The sequence below is a fragment of the Antrostomus carolinensis genome, unplaced genomic scaffold, assembly GCF_000700745.2.
Source record: "Antrostomus carolinensis isolate BGI_N321 unplaced genomic scaffold, ASM70074v2 scaffold17634, whole genome shotgun sequence".
NCBI classification, from domain to species: Eukaryota; Metazoa; Chordata; class Aves; order Caprimulgiformes; family Caprimulgidae; genus Antrostomus; species Antrostomus carolinensis.
In genome coordinates this window covers 89,031-112,203 of record NW_010310613.1, presented here as the reverse complement: position 1 = coordinate 112,203, position 23,173 = coordinate 89,031, and the positions used below count along the sequence as shown (strand labels likewise).

General features: G+C 42.0%; 1 protein-coding gene across 1 annotated transcript; it reads left to right on the top strand.

Moving 5' to 3' along the window:
- The first annotated feature begins 357 nt into the window (after positions 1 to 357).
- Positions 358 to 13,266, top strand: HNMT (histamine N-methyltransferase). The gene is made up of 6 exons (XM_010166482.2): positions 358 to 512; positions 1,458 to 1,510; positions 5,327 to 5,434; positions 9,269 to 9,399; positions 9,955 to 10,048; positions 12,911 to 13,266. The coding sequence occupies exons 1-6, from the start codon at positions 376 to 378 to the stop codon at positions 13,264 to 13,266; spliced, it is 879 nt and encodes a 292-aa protein (XP_010164784.1). The 5' UTR covers positions 358 to 375.
- Positions 13,267 to 23,173: the final 9,907 nt, after the last annotated feature.

Below are 23,173 nucleotides of genomic sequence, written 5' to 3'. Positions count from 1 at the left end.
CTAATCCAGACCAAGTCTTTGGAGCCTCTTCATGCCTTCAAGAAATAGGGGAATTTTTCTTTTATTTAAGAACTCTCTAAAGATCCTTTTACTGGGTTTTTACAGAGCCCTGTGTCAGCACAGTGAAAAAATGCTGGCATTTCCTCTGCACAGATTAAAGATGATATATTACCCTTTGCTGCTCCAATCTGATTTACAGCTCCTATTGCAAAATTGCATCATACTTTTTAAAGTGCTCTAAGGTGAAGTAGCAGGGCCAAAGAGCAAAGTCCAAGTGCGTGTTGGTTTTACCTCTCCAGCATTTGTTATTCCTTCGCTAGCAAGAAGAGCTGCAAGGAGCCACCTGTCTCCTCCTGCAACCTTCCGACCTCCGCCATGGCATCACCTATGAGGAGCTTGCTTACTGACCCCACCAGATACCTCCAGTCTTTCCGCCTTTTCCTCGCAAATTCGACTGAGCACCAGAGCATGCAGGAGTTCATGGAGAGGCAGTTGCCGGCTTTGATAGGGAGGTAACGTGGAGGTGACCACATCGAGCTGAAGGACAGCCTGGTGGCACGGTCCCGTGGCGGTGATGGGCTCAGCTGGGCTCAGGGGGCTGTCTGCGAGAGGCAGATTGCTGTTCACCGCCGGCCGCCCCGTCTGTAGGTCCGTGATAGGGCTTGGCTGGAGATTTCATTTTCACACGCCGCTGAATGGCTGCTCTTCGGGACAGAGCCTGCCTAGCAGGGAGGAGATAAGGCTGAATTGTTTCCTTGCATGCAAATACAGCTTTACCCTGAATAAACTCAGAAATGCAGTAACAGATGCTACATTCTAACGTTAAAATTGATTGAAAGCATCTTTTAAAAAGTAATCTTTTCAGTTAATATTTAGTCTCTCTCCAGTATGTGCAAATAACGCTCCTGCTTTGCCTGCCATGTGTGTTTTTTGCTGGACCCCTTGCTTTGCGGGCTGACTTGAGCAGCAAGCAGCTGGGGTCAAATCCTGGTTCTGGGGAAGCCCTTCTCTGGGCCCAGAGGTTTATGGCTCTGCCAGAGCCTCACTAAGGGATTTAAAATGCATTACACTCTCCCCTCTTCCTCTGCATTTTTTTGCAAAATGCGAAACTTCTATAAATAATTTTTATGTTGCTGGTCCAGACCCCAGGGAGATCTCTGGTCCTCAAAGCACAGATATGGGGAAGGTGTGTATGTGCTGCTGCTGCTATGAACTCTCTACTCATTTGTAGAACTCCCCTACAAATTGACAAAATGACTGGAAATCAGGAATCTCCGAAAAGCAGAGTTCTGAATCTGGTCCTGCCTGCCTGCTTGCATGCATGCCTGTACACGCTCATGTTGCATTTGACTTCATCCCGCAGATTTTAGTCTTCATGGGAATTTCACTGCTCCACAGAATGCATGTAACCCTCTCTACTGGTAGCTCTCCTAAAATGTATAAATAATGTTTTTCAGTATTGGAAACGGGAAGTCTACAATCAATGTTCTAAGCGTTGGTGGTGGAGCAGGTATGCTATGAACTTCAATATTGGTATGCATTTCCCCTTTTTTTTTCAAAGAATATAGGATTCCAAATTGCAGAAAGGAGTGGAGTGGGAAATAAGTCTTTTCTTGAAAAGTCAGCTCCAGGGGACAGATGGTGTTAGCTGGTGTGTGGCCATATTGTCTGAAAACAGCTTGTGCCTCCCCACCCCGATTCTCATATGTCCTCCACAAAAAATCTCCTGCAACATTGCTCCTTGAGGGTAGGGAGAGACTTGAACTGCCCCATAGTGTTTCCATGCCAAAAAAACACCGTCTTAGATCTTAGAATATTAAATTTTTACTTGTACTGCATTTACTACCCCCTGTAACTATTTATTGATGTGGTAACTCCACATTGTTGCTGTCTCCTGCCCTGGTATGTGTCAGCCTTTTACCTGTACCTACTTGCTGACCACTGTCAATGTGCAAGCCCCTCCTGGAGCTACTGTCACCCAAAACCACTGGAGCTGAACATAAGCTCCAGAAGAAATCCATGAGAAATCAGAAGAAATAAGTTTCTTATCTGAAGTTCACTGGGTGGAAAAACAATACCAATAACATCAAGTGGCTTCTACTCATTAAATTCTTGCTTAAGTTCCCCCATAATTAAAGCCTATGTTTTGTAATTCTAGTCTGCCCATTAAGCCACCAAAGTTTAATTTTATAAGAAAAGTAAATTTAGTTTAAATGCTTTAGTCATACCATCTCCAAAGACTAACCTCAGCTTTGTCAATCTCTCCTAATTAGTAAAAATAATTGTATGTAAATAGTGGGCGTTAGTTATAAAACAGACAGTGTGACAGAGAATCATAGAATCATTTTGTTTGGAAAAGACTTTGCTTTCAAAACATGGGAAACCATTCTTCTGAAAAAAAAGGAAAAAAAATATAGATTAACGGGAATGCTTTCCCTAGTGAGGTACTTAACTCCCTAACCAGGCTCACTCCAGTGTAGCGTGATGGATACTCATAGAATCACAGAATCATAGACTGTTGTGAGCTGGGAGGGATCCACAAGGATCATGAGTCCAATTCCTGTCCCTGCACAGGACAATCCCAACGTTCAGACCATGTGCCTGAGGGCCTTGGCCAAATGCTTCTGGAATCTTGTCAGGCTTGATGCCATGAGCACCTCCTTGGGGAGCCTGTTCCAGTGCTCCACCACCCTCTGCCTCAAGAACCTTTTCCTCATGGTGAACTTCACCCTCCCCTGCCACATCTTCCTGCCATTTCCTCTGCTCCTGGCATTCGTTGGTGGCCAGAGAGAGGAGATCAGCACCTGCCCCTCCTCTTCCCTCCTCTTCAGTCAATAATGTGCAGGCAAAACTCATTTTGTGATATAAAAAACCCTACATCACTGCCTTGTTCCCACCATGGGTCCTTGGGAGGTCAGGAGGCAGCAAATTCTCAAATCCTCCCAGCTAACCCTGGCTGAAGTTGGAGGGTGTTGATGGAGCAGCTGCCCTGGCCCCATCCTCCCCTGTGCTTCGCAGGGAGGCAGCACGGAAGGAAAGCGTTTCCTTTCCACTTTTCCACCTCAAGAGACAAGCAAACCATTTAATGCAGCGTCATATCCCATTACACCCGCCCATCTACAGCGCCTGCCTTCGCCTCCAGCCTCTGCCTTATTAAGTTCACACTCCAGCGCGCAGCACTCTGTACCTTTAAAAACCATAAAAGTCATCAACGCTGCTATAAAGTAGCAACTGTGCTATAAACTATCCCGTTACGTAAAATGTTTAATTAGAAACTTAATGGTGAACATAGTGGTAGCCTTTAAAAGGTAATTATGTTGAAGAGTTTAAATAATTTGGATAGCCTAATTGCCAAATTGTTGATAAAGCAAGCTGCCACAGATTTGACTGTAAAATGCCTCAGGACACTTGTTTGCATATAAAAGAGCTAACCGAAGTCAATTAAGGCTGTGGATTAAATTATGAATCAAAGGGGTGGGTTTTTTTGGTTAAAAACAATACAAGGGTGGTAGGGAATATACGAACCTAACTGCACAGGGAAATGTGAAATTCACATTTTTTGTATCGGGACCTGCACAGCCTTTTCAAAGGGCTAATCCATTTTAAAGAAAGTTAGTAAAGCAACCAAAAATCAAAAATATTGCATCAGTTCATTACAAATTCTATGTTCCTAAATTTTACCGCAGCAGCCTGCAGACAACTGGCTTTGCTCTGATTTTTAAACAGAATACAGGGTTTGCAGTGATAGCAAAGCTGCAGCTATTTCCGCTCCTTCAGAAATTCAATTTCCCTCCCTTAAAGAACGTGCATGCACAGATGCCATGTAAATTTTGGAGATATTAGTTGCTGTAAGAAAAACATGTAAGTCCAAAAAAATCCAACTCTTCCTCACTTTTTATGTTACATTCTCAGAGTGTTAATGAGCAGGTGAGAGCTGGGCTGGGGTGTCGGATTTTGACCTGTGGTGACGTGTGGTGGGGCCAGAAGCAGGCAAAGAGCTCTTCATAATGAAAGGACCATCCCAGGGGAGGACCCGGTGTGCTGGGTTGAGCTCTGGTGTACGCATTACAGCTATTTAACACCAAATATTTTCCTTTTGTATCTCAAATCTGTATAATGGAGCTAAGGCTGAAGTGTTGGGAACCCAAGGGCACTGAAAATCGTGGGGATGGGCAGAGGAAGTGCTAATTTGGTGAGAGCACTCCCTCCACAGTCCCTTGGCAAGGGCCTGTCTGGCTGTCGGGGTTCGACACGTGATCTTCTACTCAATGCACAATTTTTGTCATTTGTAGGGGATTTTATAACATTGGAGCTGTGTGCAAACACAAGTATATCTTTCAGGACAAAGCTCAGTATTTGTTTGTAACATGACCCCTGGGTCTCTTATCCACCACAGTTATCCTCTGCTTCACTCTTTCTACCTTAATTTATTCTTCTATTATTTTTTTCCACCTAAAATTTGTTCAAGCACAATAAGCAGAAGTGAGCCCTAAGAAAGCTAAGCAAGCCAGCATGATATTGTCCCTGGACCCATGCCTCAGTCAGGAGCATCATCTCCCTGAGCTTCCTATATTGCGGATGAAGGCAGGTGGCCAAGGGCGATGGCAGCTCTTTTTAAATTTTGAAATGCTGGATCTATTTGTGCTTCCATTGGTAAAATGATTGCAGCTATCCTGAAGAGTATCCAGAGAGAACTATTCCTCACAAAATACAGTCAGCTCGGAGGTATTCTGTAAACAGGTGCTGGAGAAACATAAATGGCATGTGCACTTTATTGTACTTACGGAAAAAGTCACAGGACACTAAAGACATGCAGACATGGATGTTGTTTCTGATTCCAGTGTAAACATATATTCTCTTCTCCCTCATCCACTTGACCCAGTAACCAGTGAGATGCTTGGCTAAAAATGTTCTAACTGACTCCTAAGAAATCCTACCAAGTTTGCTGGTGACTTGGGACCATCAGAACTGGTACCACCAGAGTCAGTTAAAATCTTCTTTGGGAGGTTAAGCTATGTCCAGAAAATATGAGGTCATGCCACATGCGTGACTGTGTCTGGTTTTCCCCTTGCCACTGATGGTGGTAGTCAAACAGGAGGAATGAAGATAATTGGGACTGATATTTAAATTTTTCTTAAATTGCAGAGCTAAACCCTCAGGGGCAATCGGCTTAGAATACAGGGCAGCTACATGTACCCAACATGGTACATTTTCTGTACATGAATGGCAGGCATCAGTCTTCAAAACTGAGGATGTGATGATGGCGGAGATAACATTTGCCTGAGCTTTGCTTTCATTCTGTATTTCATGTTGCCTGCTTCCCTAGGTGAGATTGACCTGCTGATCCTCTCAAAAATACAAGCCAGATACCCGGGGGTCACCATCAACAATGATGTGGTAGAGCCAAGTGCTGACCAAATCTCCAAGTACAAAGGTATTTTTACATTAAATAAATTAAATTTATGTTAAGTACTCTAAATGCATTAAAAAGAGTTGAATGCTGGATGACTCCACTTTCAAATGCTTTCTTGTCAGAATTTGCTCTTAAAAGTTAAAAAAGTCACTATTTTATGCTTTTTGCCATCATTGCTCTTCAACAATGTTCAGTCTTTCATTAAAATCCTAGTCTGTCACACTGCAACGAACTCTGTCTGGCGAATGCTTGGACTACACAGATCTTAAAAGCTAAGCAAGGTGGGAAATGGTGGGTAATTGCATGGGTATAGAGTAAAAGTCCCACATTTCAGAAAGTTTTTCTCCTTCATCTGGATCAGGATCATTCCTAAATATCAAAGGGAAAATTTTAGTGTCTCATGGTAATTTTCAGATATCTTAAAAATCGTTTCCAAACCAATAGCTAAACCTCACAGTGATGCACTTAGTTATCATCCTTTGAATTAGAAAACATGGACAGGAAAGCAAGATGGACTGGAAAGATTTTTGCTGTGTGCTCTGTGACTTACAGCTTGTTTCCTTCCACCAACCCAAAGGTCTGAGCAACATCCATGAAGGAAAGCCAAAAGCATTATACAAGGATGATGGAATGTTAGCAGGGGTGCTTTGGTCAAATTGCCTTACAAAGTGAGCACTAAATATCAATCCACAGTTTGATTATTACTGGATTAACACCTACCAGGCTTTACCTTAGCAGGTAATTATGGTCTTGTATGGAGGTGACACCAGGTACACAGTACAGGCTGTGAGCAGCCCCGAGCAGAGCACACCTTGCCAGAGAGCGGCTGCTGAATGGACGTGGCAGTCATGAATGAAACTCGTCAGCAGTTTGCAGTGTTGGAAATGCTCCAAATCATAGTAAATACCAGACTGTAAAGCCACGCTGTAAATCTCCAGATCTTACTCTTGCTTAAGTCCTTAAAAATGAAGCATTGTCAGTATGGAGTAACTTGTGGAAGTAAAAGGAATTAAAAAAAATAAAATTAGTAACAATCTCTTTCTCCCTGCAGTGAGGGAGTTCAGAGTCACTGGAAGCACCAAAGGCACCCAGGAAACACATCATTTTTTAATATCTGTTTCTGTATTACATGGAGCTGATCTTTCAAAAGACGACACATGCGAAATCCCAGGAGGTTTGACATTGCTCTAGGCTGAGATGGTGAAGAATGGGCAACACAGCATCTGCTCTGTGTAGAAGACAATTTGGCCACTTGCACAAAGCATTCCTGTTCTGTCGGGGCCATGGACTATAGGCTGTGGGAGAATAGATTTCCACTGAGTTTTCCTAGTGGTCTCACCACCTACCACCAGTTAACTGGCAGTCCTATCCTACTTCAGTGAATTTCTTTGCAGAAGAAAGTTAAAGAAAATATAAGTTGTTGTCCTTATTTTAAGAATTATGATAAGCTAGAAATGAAATATTAATCTGAATTTCTTTCTTTAAACTTTCTTATTTGGTAATTAATCATGTCCCCAGTAGGTATCATTAATTAGTTTTCTGAGTCCTAAGATTTTCTGGGGAGAATTGGAAACATTATCTGTGCCTCTGAGGATTCAGTAGTTATGTTTTCTGCCTAACCAGATATTTTCTCCTTGGGAAGGAAAAGCAATGCTCATAAGAAAAACTTCTTAATGGGATTCACAGTGACAACAAACTGAGGTTTATCTTAGGCTGCGCGGGACAACAGAGGTTGTTCTCAAAGGCCCATGGCCAGGCTGTGGCTTTCCTTCATTTCTGGTCTGTGTCCAGGTGAAACCTCTTGGTGACCATAATTGGAGTGTTGGTGGCACCACAACTGAGCTGTGCTGCCTTTGCCTGCACGATGTGGCACAATTGCAGGCAGTCCAGCTGTGATGGCATCCATCAAAGGCACACGACTGGCTTCTGATCCAGATAACAACCTGTGCTGAACCCAGAAGACAGTTCAGGAGAAGTTTTTAAAATGGTTAGTGTGATACGTTTTGGCTTCAAATGAATCTTTGGGTAAAAACTTCCCATAATCAGAATGTGTTTGCTCTTTCTGAAATTTTGACTTTAAAAGCCCATCTTGGCAAGCAATTCAGTTTTCTTCCTAGTGTCTCTTCGCAGACTGTTTAGCAATTGAATTGAACCAGATTGCACCAGATTATTTGTGATGGTGATATGAACCACTGCTGCATGAAGCCTGTGTTTAAAACAGCAAATTAAATCTGAACTGCAAGCACCAGGGCCAGTGACTGATAAATGGAACCAAACAGAATAACAGCAGCAGCATCTGAAAGGGGTGGCCCATTTCCAGCCATAAAAGAGAGGAGATAAGCACTGACGGAGCATTTCTCATCTGATCTACAAGGATATACCCAAACCAGAGCCCAAAAGGAGAAACATTGTGATTAGTGGCATAAAAGCACTGGTCTTAACAAATCATGTTGTTTTGAACATGTGTTCTGTAGCTAAGGCTCAGTCTACCTTCAGGCCATTTAAGTTTTAAATTTATGTTAACTCCAGTGAAGCACGGGAATCGCATCAGGGCTAGCTTTGTCCTGGAGCAATCCCGAGTGCCAGGCAGGAGCGCAGTGCGATGAGCTCCATATGCCAGCAGATGGACATTAGTATTCCAGCATCCCCTAAAATATGAAATTATCCCTCTGCTTTGTTCCCATAAAAGCACAGAAATGCAGTGATGAGCCAGGCCCTCGGTATAACTGATTCCTTGAATCCACTTCTCAAGTTTTCTGCTGTACTCAGTTATAATCAAGGTCTGAAAACACACCGTGTGTCACTCTTCATACTAGTCTTTGCTTTAAAACACTGGTATCCATTTTACCTGAAGCAGTTGGTTGAAACTGTGGGCTTTTGAAAAATCTCATTTATTGGAACATAGCAGAAGTCAAATGTCAAAGAGATGGGTCCTTGCTCATGGAGAGAAGCTCCTTCCCTCTCCCACTATTCCTGCAACACATTCCCAGAGTGAGCTATTTGCTTTCTCTGCCCTTCTTGAGATTTCACTCGTGCTTTCTCTCCAAAACACAGTCCCCTTGATCCATCCTCAAGCCCCTCTATTTATTCAGTCTCTGGAAAATCATTAATTATGGCCTGGCTTCTGCTCAGCCTTGTGGGTCTTGGGTGGCACCTAGGTGAAGGGGCCATCACCTCATCACCTCTTCTCCCATTCAGTATGAAAAGTGCTGCTTATGGCCTCATAACTGTTTATTTCAGCCAACATCTTTTAATACTTGAGCCAGTGTAGTAAGATAGGGTCTGGCGACCGGAAGATATCGTGCTGTACGGAAAGGTAAGACACCCCCCTCTCTCTCTCCTAGTAGCCAATAGCATTTAGCCTGTGATGTAAGCAGGCGGAAGTGACGTAGTGAACCCACACTATATAGTACTGTGTCGCACAGCATTAAACGCCATTTGCAGCATCCTCATATTGGTGTCAGTGCTCATTGGCCCAGAGACGGGGTGAGTGTTTGTCTCTGTGCCTCCTCGACCGGACGGGACGTTGCAGGATAACAACTGCAATAGCCAGTCATGGGCAAGAGGTGGTTTTTTTGGGTTTGTTATTTTTTTCAATCAGGTAAAGACTGGAGGAGCCCAAATGAGGGTGCAAAGAGTAAAGCATCAGACCCTCTTAAGATTTCATCCTACAAAGACGTGGACAGCCCCCTTCTCACTTACGTGCTCAAGGTTTTAAATATTCTACTGTTGTGTTAAACTGGTACCAAAACTCTCTACCTAAATATGACTTTTGGATATATTAAAGCTCTGAATGGAAATTGGTCTCGTATTTGCAATTGAGATAACTCTGTCCTGCCTTCTCCTGTATTTCAGAGCGCGTGGCTAAGACATCAAACCTTGAGAACGTAAAGTTTACCTGGCATGAGGAGACAGCTTATGAATATGAAAGTCGAATGAATGCAGAAAAGAAGTCTAAAAAATGGGACTTCATTCACATGATCCAGGTAAAAGTCTCTGCAAAGTAAATGTTGTCAAAGGCTTGGCTGTTGAAAGTATGCATGAAGTATGTGACCTCATTATCCACTCTAAGGGGAAGAAAGGTGAGTTTATTTCCCTGTAATTTAAAGTACTTAAGCATAAGTGAACTGCAAAAGTGAAAGATGACTTACAGCAAAGCGACTTTGAGCACAGTAGTCCTACATTAACCAGGCTGTGGGTGGCAGTCAACTAAAAATACATTTTAACTAGTGTTTTCAAAGCTCCTTGTCCTCTCTGCGAAATTACCTTTGTATTTCCAAGTTTACCGAGGCCATTACAAGCCATGTTCACTGCTAAGAAAGGCAAATCTTTTTATCTCAGGTTAATGAATGAACATGAGTTTGGTCCTGGGAGAGCCAGAGAGCAGTGACAGCCCTGAGCTTGCAGGGTGAGCCCACTGACCAACATTGTGCTAATGCATCTTGTCATCCCGCTGCTCTTCTCTCAAGTTTGCCCCCATTTGGTTTCTTCTACCTCGTAGTACCAGTTATAACATTCACCAGCATCTCTGCTCTTTCCAGATGCTGTATTATGTGAAAGATGTCCCAGCGACTATCCGGTATTTTCACAGCCTCCTGGAAGCACAGGCAAAGCTCCTCATTATCCTGGTATCAGGTGAGAGCTGCTTTATCAGCACTGCTTGGTCGAGCAAGAGCCTCAGGGTTCCTGCAAGTTCAACACAGGTCAGCAAGAAACCAATTTTTATTGAAAACATCCTATAGAGGTGAAATGGCTGCATAATAAATGGTGTCCACTCATCTATGTCCATTGAAATCTGAATGCCATCTATATCTGCTCAGCTCATGCTGCAAAAGCCAGCAAACCTCTGCCATGGGCACAGAACGCCTTTCTCTTGCCCTCTGCCCTTCCTTGTCCTACAGCCTGGCCAGTGACGGACGGCAGCAGAAAGACCCACAGCGGGCAAAAGGCTCCATCCCATGGCTCTCACTCACAAGAGCTCCTCCAGCCTCTGCTATTTTCTGTAAGAGGCTTTTCAGGCTGGGCACGACATTATCTCACTCCTGGAGACTTGCAGCATTAAACAAACAGCTACAATGGGGCTCGTCTGTGCCATACAGCAGGTGTTAGAGCACATATGGTTCATTTTCTTCTCAAACTGCCCATTTCCTTAATATAATCATTTTGGGTGGAAAATAGCATTCTTAGGCTGTTTCAGATCTCCAAAAGATGCTCGGTGGTCAACCCAGCAGGAAAATGTGGGAGCAGAGTAAACGACAACTTCTAAGTGCTGTGGGTGAGGTATGCTAGAGATACTGCAATGATGGGCTATAGTTTGACTCTAGAAAGCTTTTAATTTACCTCACAAGCTATGGAAATTTTAATGATGTAAACAATCACATCTGATAGTTTTCTCAGGGTTGTTAAATGTTATTTGTTCAGAGGTTTAAGCTTAATTTTTTACTGAATTTGTCCATGTTTGCAAACTGTAATGTGTTTGATGAAGTTCCATTTTTGTGTCCGTGAAGGGTCCACAACAAAGTGGCACTTCTCTGAGCTGAATTTATTCAACGTATTTTTCTCCAAAATTTTTTTGGTTTAAAGTGTTTTTAAGCAGTTCACTACAAGAAAGCTGTATTTTAAGTGATCTGAATCACTGTTCTTGTTTTTTATCTGAACAAGAATAGATCATAACATCAGACTACTGCTGATTACCTGCGTATAGTTAATTGAAACTCATTTCCAGTTGCTTAACCTGTCCCTTTAGATACTCATGAAATGTGAACACGGGGAGGCACATGTGTCTATTCAAAAGTAATGTGATTAAAAATCTGAATTCATGCAAAGTATTTTAAGTCTTCTCTGGGGCCAGGCAACTCTGTGTTTTCTGACGGAGCAGAATGGAGTAGAAATTGCTGGGGACAGTAAGAAAATGTGAGAGAGGAGTAGGGCTCAGAATAGCGGAAAGGAAAGGAAGGGGAAAACCTTGGAGATTATAGAGAGGGAAAGGAAGAAGTGTTATGGAAATGAGCACTGAAGCAAAAGAGGTACTGAAAGATAAACAGAACAAATCTTGTTTCAAAAAATGAAGGTAATATCCTCTCCAACACAAACACATTAGGGTGTGTTAATTAAAAAACAGTCTGGGAATAGCATTGATAGGAGAGGGCTTGGTCAGTCGGTGAAGGTTGCAATCCCTCCTGCTCCATCCCTGCCGGGAGAGCAGGCGAGTGGCAAGAGCTATGCTGCATTATTTTTAACACATTTAAAAAATCTGTTTACATCGCCTTGAAAACAAAAGTAGTGCCATATGCTGAGCCTATTGAGAGCTATTATAATAATGCTGCGTTCAGGTAGTGTATAATTGCTCGGCTCGGAGATGGCATTGAGTCACACAGCACTGACACCAGCAAATTTTCTGCAATTAGCGCTCTGCATTCAATTTCCAGCAGGTGAAAGAAAATATTGTAGCCCCTTTTCTAAACACCAAACTGTTTCTTTGACTATAAATAATTGTTTGCAGATAAAGCATTTGCAAAACCGCCAAGCAACTGGTTTTGGTAGTTATGGAGATTTATTGTCATAACTCTCAAGAGCTGCTCATTAGGCTCCAAGTTATTTTCATCCCGTCCAGTCATTCTGGGTGATCCTTTTATAAATGATTTATAGCAGAAATGCCGAATCACACATCTAGGGTGAGGGAAAACAAAGATGTGAAGAAGTATCTGGGGTGTTTTCAGCTTAACCAGCTGGTTTTCTTTGTAAAACATCCCTTGAGAAGAGGTGCGTGCATGAGCATGGGCTTAGTTCTGGGGGTGATGGTGGTGCTACAGGAGCCCATGCTTTCCTCACCCTTCATCTTTGCACATCCAAATAGCACACAGTCTGAAGGCCAGGAGGATGGTGTAGCTTCATCCTGGGCTCTATCCATCTCACCCTTTTCTCCACCACCCACCCAGCTGCATGGACAACATGAACAGGGTTTTGCACGCCACATATTTCATGTAGCAGAGAGATCATTTACTGGCAGTAAGTGTTTCAATGAGGCTCATGTATAGATTGACCACAAAGTAATGAGGTGAAGAAACAGGAGAGGATTTCATCTTCCAGACAGCTGAAATCTAGGGAACAATTTCAATCAAGATGATGGCTCTGAATAGCTCATGTTCAGCACATGGACTACAGAAGGATGTCCCTGAGAGATATTGCCCATGTGCATGAAGCAGTGGAAGGGAGGAGGACTGAGCACAACAAGCTGCTCTGGCCTCAGCTGGAGGCTTAGCTGGAGGTGCTGGAGCTCTGGGGCAGGTAGCAAGTCCATCCCCTCCTGAAGCCCCCAGCTGTGAGGCACGTAAGAAGGGAGGCATCCATCTCCACCACACCCCAGGACAGATGTCCTAACTCTGCGGGGAGACCCCAGTCACAATGAAAACATAAAAAAACTTATGACCACAAATTTGTTGAAGTAGTATTTTTCCTTATTCCTGAGCATTTTTCTCTTGGTGGTTTATCTCTCAGGAACCAGTGGCTGGGAAACACTGTGGAACAAGTATGGGTCTTCCCTACCTGTAGGTGATCTCTGCTCTTATGTTTCCTCTGCTAACATCAAAAGGATACTGGATTCAGCTGGGCTGAAGTACCAGGTGCATGAGCTCCCATCCCACATGGACATAACGAGCTGCTTTATTGAAGGCAACAAGGATGGGGAGCTGTTGCTGGATTTCCTGACAGAAACTTGTGACTTCTCTAAAACTGCTCCTCCTGAATTAAAGCATCAGGTAATGGAAGAGTTAAGAAAGCCTGGATGCAGTGAAAAAAGAGATGGGAAGGTGCTTTTTAATAACAACCTGAGTGTAATAGTGATTGAGCCATGAGTTAACGTCTTCTTGCTTCTTGGTCCAAAGCAAATAGTCAGATACAAACTGTCAACAGCTGAAATATGTTTTAAACAGTTAATAAATGGTTTAGTTTACTTCAGTACTGGTGTATAACTTTTGGAGCCTGTTAAGAAATTAGTATTAATATCTGTTGTTGTAAGTGAGCTTTAATACCTGATCAATTCTGCACTAATCTATGAATGTGTAACTCACTAAGCAGTTAATTGTGCTTTATCATATTACTGTTGTATAATCAGATGTAACTCGGGCCGTTCACTCAGGCACTGCAGAAACCTGACTATTTCCTAAGAAATAAGAACTATACATGGTTTCATCATCTTCATTTAAGAACTCTCTACAGACCAAATAAGCAAATTACAGCTTCTCAGTGCAGCTGTCAGGAGTGGAGGCTCAGAACGACTGATGATTTGGGTGGCTGCTTAATAGGATTTCTTGAGTGTGCTGTGACTTCAAGTTACTGCAAAAGTGGCTTCACACCTTCTGCACATGCGATGGTTGCCTGCTCCTGCCTCCACAGACAGATCCATTTCATGGCACTGCTTCCTTCTCCCTGTATTTTCACTTTGTTTATGTGATGTGGCACCTGCAGAGTGATTGTGAACCATGTCCATACTGGCACTGCAAGAGCGAAGTGACTGAAGGTGGTGGAGGCACAACTGTGGTAACAGCCATCCTGGAGAGGTGGATTTCACTAACGAGCACTGATGCAAAGTCTTTGTTAGGAGTCAGCTACTGCTGCCACATAGGGCTTTCTGGTATTTTTAGTTAAAACACACAGACCTCCTCATCACAACCTTTCACCAGCCTGGCAGCAAGGGCCATGTGTGGAAGATGTAAAAATAAACTCTGATGCCAAACTATCAGGTTTCAGTGAGATTTGTTTCATTTTCAATGGGGTCATGTGAGGTAAATCTGATCAATATATAGTATAGGATGTTCAGCAAGAAGGTGCTTTATCTCCTCAGTCCCTTCTCCATGTGTGGCTCTTTCCACTCCGCTAGTTGATGCATTTGCTTTGCTAAATGATTTTAGGGTTTTAAGAAGTGCTATGCTTTCTACAATGCATGATGCCTAGTGGAATACAATATTGTCACTTGAATGAATTTAATAGTCTGAATATTCAGTTTATGCACTGAGACAGGTGTGTTTTCTGACATTGAAATAAATTGATTCAGTGTTGTAATGGTTTATTTTAGATAATGCTTTAGCTGTAAGAAATTATGTTTTATTTTTACATACACATTTTTGATGCAATATAGATTATTAAAGATTTTAAGTGATCAGCAAGAGAATATATAGGGCATTAATAGCTGTTTATATTCATTTTAGTGTGAATTATTTGAAACACACTACTAGCGATCAAGTACTAATTCCAGCATATTTTAGAATGTTTCCATGATATTTCTCAGCTGTTGAACAGAACACAATCTATTACCACTTTTACACAGTGCTACGTACAGATTCCTGCATGAGAGACCTCAGTATACCTGTAAGCTGTGACGGTGACATGCTGAAGCAGGAAGGAAAGAAAATCTCTCATTAGGACAGATTGCTGCATGTATTTTTAATGGGAAACAAATTAAAGTTACAATTATTTTTGTAGCTCTTTTTTGCTGTCAGTGACCTCTTCTAAATGGCGTGTGTGAAGGAGGTGACTGCTGAATATTGCCACATCAACCCTGTCAGGACTGACGTATCTTTGGGAGCCACAGAAATGCCAGGACAAAAAAAATAAAGAAAGAAAATGCAACAACAAAACTCAGCACCAAGATGCACATACATGTCCTGTTGTTTTCTGGTTTAGTAGAGGTAAAAAATACAAGAAAAAAAGCTTTTTAGAGTTTTGGGAGGAGGTTTTGTTCTGAAAATTTGGGAGCGAGCAGGAAAGATGAGGAACAGCAGAGGTGGTCTGGAGAGATGAAAGGAGGATGTGACCACACACAAGAAAAAAAAGGAGATTCAATTCACTTTCACCTCAGGCTGGAGAAGAAAACTCCTTATCTAAAACCAGACATGCCAGGGCAGTCTTCTGCCATTGCTTTTACTTCTGAGGAGAAATTCATTTTAAAAATGGTGGAAAAAAATTACAGTGAACTCCATTCTGTATATGGAGCTGCTTCCATTAAGGGGCTAGGGGAAAACTGAATCAGAAGAGCATTCTTAAGGCATAAATTATTTTTAATTTGAAATTTGTAACACATGCATTTCCAAGAAGTAAGCCTTGTAAGTATTATTTAGTAGGAAATGACTGTGGGAAACTACAATTTTATGCTCATTTGACCATAAAAACTGAAGGAGTTTTTGTAAATCTCTCAAACAACTTCCTAATATCCTGAAGAGCCACATTTTCATGCAAGAATCACTCTTAACCATACAGTGAGATACTGCTATAACAGAGCATGTTTGAAAAGTCCAGGTTGTCCACTGACTGGAATTTATATGGCAATTTTGAGCTTACCTGTGTGCTTTCCACACTGAATTAATTCTTTTCGTCTCAGAAATTCTGCCTTATCTCAACCAGCAGAATTTTAGTCCAAAAGCATATCTCCAGACCAGCCTTGTTCTTTGCAAACCCCCAGGTGGATGTGTGGTCCAACAGGATGGGTCTTCCTCACTCACACCCCTAGAAAGTGCATTTCTTATACAGAGGTTTGCTCAGAGCAATGGTCTTAAACCAGTATAACACTAGTTGATTGCAACAAGATGAACATCAGGCTACCTGTATTTAAAATATACCAGAAATGATCCTGCAAACTCTTCATGCATGGATGCCCCTTTCTGGCTAAATATATTTCCAATATGAAGTGTAAACATTTTTCAGAAATGTGATTGTGGGTAAATGCAATCTTTAACGTTGCATCTACATGTTCATCAGAGATGGTTCTGAACAGCGTTTGATTTTAAATCAGGAGACGTCCTTTTTTCTTTTCATTTCACTGGCACATAAACCTGGAATATACAGATTATACTACAGGTACCGGAGAAAGAAGCTGGAGGGAGGGAGGGAGGAGGAGCAACAACAACTCTCCTTTGAAATAGCAGGCAAAAACCCAGGCCTGTGTCCCTCTGATAAGTGAGCGTGAGCTCGTGGCTCTGATGCTGTGTCAGGTGATTATTTCCCAAAGTAATTCCTGCGGGAGGTTTGCTGTGCAGGGAAGGGAATAGCTCGACGTCTGCAGATCAGGCATGGCTATGGAGCGATGCCACGCAGGAAGGCTGGGGGAGAGCAAAAGCAGGGGAGGAAAAGGCTGACCCCCTCCAAAGGAGCCTCTTCTTCACGTCTATATCCCCTCCGCATCACACACATCTGCCTGAGAAGCTTCAGGGCTGTTACTTTAAATCATACGTCGAAAAATATTCTCACTGCTCCGTTAATTACAACAGCAAATTGAACAAATGCACTTACAGCTCGGTTGCTGTCGCCATTTCTACATCAGTGTAATTCACGCTTGCAGCCCATGATAGGATTTTTTAATGTCATTACACAGTAGGGCAAAGTCTTCATTTTTAATAAAAATACAAATGCTAAAATGAAATGGATTAATATCTAATTTTACATCTTCATTTACATGATGTGCAAAATTATCTTAAATATTTGTTATGGATGGAGTGGCTTTCCACCAATTTAGGCTTTTTTTCGTACTGGAGAATGTTAACATAAATTGTAGCATAAATCATTGCCTTGTAGAGTACCAGAAGGCGCATATAAAAACCCATATCTTTACTGCACATATTTCCCATTAACCATAATCTATTAGTAATTGAAGTTCATTACAAATTCTTGTAGACTTTATTGCTATCATGCTGCATGACATAGTGAACCTGGCTTGCATAACAAGAAGTCCTTGCTGGGAAATATCCTATTAACAATGACAGTGCATTTGTCATTGTGATAATAAATCCAAAGCTGCCTGTAGATTATAAATTATTGCGGCACCATTTCCACTGTTGTAGTTTAAAAGTTTTGTCAGCACTTCCATTTTAAACCCTTGCTTTACAGGCAGTTATAACTTGACCATAAAAATCTGCAGCGAGCCGAATCTTGACTTACAAGGTCTCAGTCCAGGAGCACGTTTCCTTCCTCAGTAAGATTCATATTTCACTCACATGAAAATCTTAGAAGGAGAAGCTGTGTTTATGGCAGATTTTTTCCTTCTGCATTTGCATAGCTTCTAATTGGAAAAAACAGGCCATTTGACAAGCAATTTGTCCATAATATTTCTAAAGATTGTGGTAAAATTTAAAAAGATATCAAGACAAAAAGATGGGAGCCAGGCTGAGCTGAGTGTTTGCTGGTTTAGCAGCTGAGAAAGCCTCAGTCCTTATCTCGAGGTGCCATAGACTTCGGGGAGGCTTTGGGCAAACACCAAGAGACATGATGCTACCCCTACGCCATGCAAAGGTGTTTTGAGGATTAATTACTAACACTAAAATTCTGGCATCCACTCAAGTCATCCTTCATCATGTCTATGCAATTCTTTGAGCTCTATATAGGTTTTAAGTGTTATTAAAAGAAAATTGCCATAGAGTTGAACTTTAATCGTTAATTATGACTTGAGATATAAATGACATCAGGTCACATCTTTCACAGTTTAACTCCGTAATTGACTTCAGCTCGCTACACCAGGGGATATCTATCTAGCTGTATTCATCTGTCTATCATATTTCTCAAGTGCCTATAGCAATGCATCCAATTAGCTGGATGTAACCATTACGCCTCAATTGCTCCTAAATAGTGTAGGATGAAGCCTTCACCTCCCTGAAATCATGGGGAAAACTTTCTCTCCTACAGTAAGGCCAAGTTTTCACATCATCCTGCAATACCTGCTATGTCTTGAAGTACTGCTTATGTTTTCACGGGGTGGATAATGGATTTTGCAGTAAATATAATAATAATCTTTTCACATCAGTAGTGGCTTCCATCTCAAAATGCCCCAAATTGCTTTAAATTCTTGATATGTAAAACCACTTCACCTACTGCTGAGGTGCAGCAATCTCCTGGGTGAAATTCAGCAGCTGTTGAGTGGTTCATGGCACCGTTTCATAGCATTTTATGGCAGGAAGAGAAGGAGGAGATGGCTGTTGGCAGTAGAAGTGGCAATACCAAGAAGCAGAAAGCAATTACCCAGACTGGCAATGAGCTGGGGCACGGGCACTAACATGTCTCCTCTGGTCAAAATTGCCATCAGCTCACTGCTTCTCCTCTTCCTCAGCAGTGGAATGGTGGGACATGGGGCTGGTTCAGGATGAAGCCCAGTGCTCATCACTACCCCACACATCCAACAGCTTATGCTGGTGGTGAGACCAAGGGTCTCTGCCATCAATGGGCTTGACACCAGCTTTTGTGCTACAGTCCTGCCTACTGTCATGGTGCTTCTTCATGCTAATGCCAATGGGAAGCTCTCCTATAACTGACAAAGTCAGCCTTCATAAGCTTGAAATCCCAACACCTTACATTCCAGTCTTCCCAGTTTCCTTGCACATCAAGAGGCACTTCACTGCCAGCCTTCGCTACTCAGCAGAGTTCATAGGGAAGGCAGAGATGGATCCAATGGGTGTAAGGGGATAGAAGATATCTTCCCTTTTTGCTTTAATTGGATATTTCTCTTTCCAATCCCAGATGGATATGAGTGGTACCTAAAAGAGATGCATGAATGTGTAGGTCCAAGGTGGTTCTGGTGTGATTCAGGATGGTGCTTTTATTCAGAAGTTATAAACTACTCTAAATAAGCACTGGAAAAAAAAAATATTACAGCATATTGCAGATTTCTTGCTCAGTTTTGTGGATGCTGTCTCTATTATCAAGTCTCCAGCCAAAAAAAACCCGAACATAAAAATAACAAAAGTAATGACTCTTTGAAATCCCTAAACCTAAACCTTATCACCCTTTCCCACTTTGAAATCCCTAAACCTAAACCTTATCACCCTTTCCCACTTTGAAATCCCTAAACCTAAACCATGTCATAGTTCCCCACTCAAATAGAATATAAAGACCTAATATCTTTGTGACTTTTAATGCTATAAATACATTTTGATGGTTTTATACCCCTGATTTCACAGAGGTGGCAATGAGGTATCATTTATTTTGTTGAGGGTAAACAGGATATTCGCCAGCAGATATAATTTCTTTGTTTTCTTCAAGAAAATGAAATGACATTATTTGAAGGCTGTTTCAAGGATCTGGTATGTTGCAATGGATCCTGGCGGAGATGAATTAGTGGCCAGAGTATAGGTGATCTTGCCAAAAATGAATAGCAATGCAATTTATCATACGCTTCTGTAATTTATCTCACGGCCATGTATTAGATTAGATAAAGACAGAAAGACACGTGAATTGGATGGACTGGACTAATACTGAAAACTTACACCTGCTTTTATTGAGGCTGACAGGAAGATTTCTGTTGCCTGCATTGCTATCAGAATTGGGCTTCACATTTTTAATTTACTTTGAAGTATGAACTTGTCCAGCAACGAGAAAAAAGCTAACTCGACATTAAAGAGTTTGTTGATCATGTCTGCTATTTTGTATTCAACACAAATTTGTTTCATCACCTATTTCATATTCAACCATTTAAAAATTCTAAATATAAAAAACCTCTTAGAAGTTTAAAAATAACAGTAATAAGCAGCTGTGAAACTGCTGCGAACACTCATTACATGCTACACTGTTTTCAAGGTAACAAACCAATAGTTTATTTTGTTCCCTTCCAACAAAATCCATACTTCAAAATCCACTTTTTGTACCAAATCGGTCTGTCTGTAAGACAAACAGTCTGCAGCTCAGAGTGTTTACTTACACACAGCAAAAAGATGTGCTACACTGCGGTCAAATTCGGTAATATCACCAGCTACCTTCTTTAGGCTCGTTGCGAACCAGTGATTGATATCTGTTCTTTTGCATTGCTTTCCTCTCATATCTCTTTGTCCTGCTGCTATAATCGATCACAGATTTTTCCATCAGGCTTCATGTCAGATTAGGATAGTGAACATGACTCGCTTAGAACAAACTGCTTCAAAGTGCACTGAGGCAAGCTCGGGAGTCAAACCGCTCTAAAAATGATTGTCTTGGGGATGTCCATGAACGCAGTGCAATAGCAGGAAGTCAGAAATATGCTTTTATGGTAAGGGTTTGGGATTGTTCCTCCCTACGAAGCCTGTCACAATCAAATCTGTCAGTGTGGGGGCTGATATTTTAAGTGAGGAGCAATGCCCGGCTCATCATTTTCCAGATTCAGATGGAAATTTCTGCTTAGAAGTCAATGGATGTATCTGGCAGGGTTTGCACACATATTCTGTCTGGGATTCGACTTGCAAAGTCACACTTAGCTTTTGTGTTTGGTGCTTTATGTGTGCTATCAAGAACTGAAAGGAATGAAAGCCCAACAACATTCTCTGCTCTGCATAGAAATATATATTAAAGATTCACAGTGACTAGTCTTCCTAGGAGAACTAAACTATCAATTCCTTACTTTAAAGCTCTTTGGGGGATTACTACTTGTTTTTATAGTGCCTAGCACAATTGAGTCCTCATCTTGGTGGTTTTCAGGTGCATCTGTTGTGTAAGTAACAATTGTTTTTAATTTTTTTTTTTAGTGGGTACAACATGTTATTTATGGAAGAGGACTGTAAGCATTTGATCCAAATTTGGATCAGTGATCATGGACGAGTTTGCTGACAGCAATTGCTTCCCCCATGGCTGCTGTTGTTCAGGTCTCTAAACCCCAAAGGAGGAGGTGGCTCTTCCCATGGCAGCTGAGTGACGTCTGTGACACCTCCTGAAAGAGGAACAGATGTTAAACTTTTACATGGGTTCAAGAGAAAACAACAATGTAGTGGACAAGAAATGGTTTGAGGAGGAACATCCAGCGTCCAGTGCAGGAGGTCCCTGAGCTGAAATGGGTGGAAAAATATTGAGGAAAATGATCATACGTGCTTGCACTATATATAGTAGTAGCCACAGCTGAAGAAACACTGAATAAACAATCATGATAGTCCAACCATTTAAAGCTTGTTGTAGCCCAAGCTGAAATGACCATCATTGGAGACACTATATAAGACATCACAGCACAGAAGTATTTTTACCCATTTTACACATTAAATCTCTTCTTCCTGAATTTCATTCTTTTTTCCTAATAATGACTGACATGTAAGCCCAGGGCAAGAATTAGGCTGTTGAAAGCAGCGCTTGCACAGCCTACAGGAGCATGAACCCTGACGTCCCGCATTTAATCCCAGGGAAGACACAGGCAGTGGTGCATTAGCGTAATACTTTTAAGTAAAATCTAAGTAAAAGGCTTTTTGCTGTACATGTGTATAAAACAGGTTCTCTCAGGTTCTGTGATGTGAGGGTGGATGTTAAGGCTGCCTGAAATGACAGCTTTCTGGAAAACAAAACCCAAGAAAGCTTGAGAGTCAGCAGTCACAGAATATTTCCATCAGAAGCTATTACTAGGATTGGGATCTTTCCTGAAATGAGTCAAGTGAACTACTGCTGAGATGGATGTACTGTCAGGGCAGAAGGCAAACTATGAAATAAATACTCAGGTACCTATGGGCTGCTGTAACGCTGCATGACTGGCAGCAGGTAATGGGATGGGGGGATAAAAATATACACTTAAAAAATAAGCCCTAATTAAAATATTGTAGTCTGTCAAAGGCAAAGTCTTTGCGGCATAAATTTGGCAGTATTTCTGGTTTCTACAGGTCTGGTCCTGGCTACTCCTCCTCTCACCCTGCAGAAGCTTTGAGGCTGTGCCTGAAGACAGGCCTTGCTCTAAGGCAGAAACCAGGGTCTGCTGGAAGGCAAAGGACTGCAGCAAGAGAAATTTGGGGTTTCTTACCTTGCAGGTGAATCTCAGGCCACCTGGCTGAACCCTTGGGTAGCTAACCCACACGGCATGAAAGGTTAACCCAGATTACTATGGGAAACCTCATTCTGGTATGATTTATAGAGAGAGTACAACTGCCCTGTAACCACACAAGGGACACAGATGTCAGTTTACTGTTCAACTGGCTTATTGATGTGTAAGGTCATCCATCACATAATGCTTTAGATTTGCAGGCCAGTACATATAAAAGCCTGTCTCACAACAAGCGTAGACTTTTCGGCTCCCATCTGCCCACAGCAGCTCTTCCAACACTGCTAATTGTCCCTGCACATTACTATATTGGCTACAGCCTCAAAGCTGTGGCTGTACTGATGTGCCCCAAGGGTGGACTGTGTTAACGAACAAAAAAGACACAGGGTCTCCATTTAAGAGCCTGTTTCAAAGCCCAGAAGTTATAAGCTCGACCTCTGGACAACCACGCTTTGATTTGGAAAGCAGAGTTGCTCCAAGACTGCCTTATTTGTTTCAATTTGCTCGCTATAATTCAGTTTCTCATGTATATGTGGCTACATGTTAGCATTAGCAATGCATGGAAGGGTTCAGTTTCTCTTACAGTCAAAAAAGAAAGAAAAAGTAGGCATGCTGAGAAGACAAGAGAGATCAGCTAGAGAGGGACCCCAAGAGAAACAGAGTCGGTGCTGTGCCTGGGCCGTGGTGCAGGAGAGTCTGAGATCTCCAGCTTTTCCCAGAAGAGGCATGAATGGGGACGTGGCACTCCCAGGGAAGAGTTTCCTCTCAGATGTTATGAAAACCATGGAAAGCAATTAAAATAACCTTAAAATAGGAAGGTTTCTTCCTCTTTTCTTTTTTTTTTCTTTTTTTTTTTTCTTTTTCTTTTTTCCAGAGCACACTTCTGTACTCCCAAGGCTCTCACTGACCTAGATAGAGGTAAAGGGACACGTCTGGCCTAACACACAGGTGAGAGTTACTAATTGAGGATGTGTATTGTGGCAGCGCTCAGCACACCAACCCCCTGGAGGAGCCTGAGGGCTTGG

Coding starts and splice junctions, on each gene's coding strand:
- HNMT (XM_010166482.2), top strand. CDS start 376: ATGGCATCACCTATGAGGAGCTTGCTTACTGACCCCACCAGATACCTC. Junction 513..1,457: donor TTGCCGGCTTTGATAGGGAG/GTAACGTGGAGG, acceptor AATGTTTTTCAG/TATTGGAAACGGGAAGTCTA. Junction 1,511..5,326: donor AAGCGTTGGTGGTGGAGCAG/GTATGCTATGAA, acceptor CTGCTTCCCTAG/GTGAGATTGACCTGCTGATC.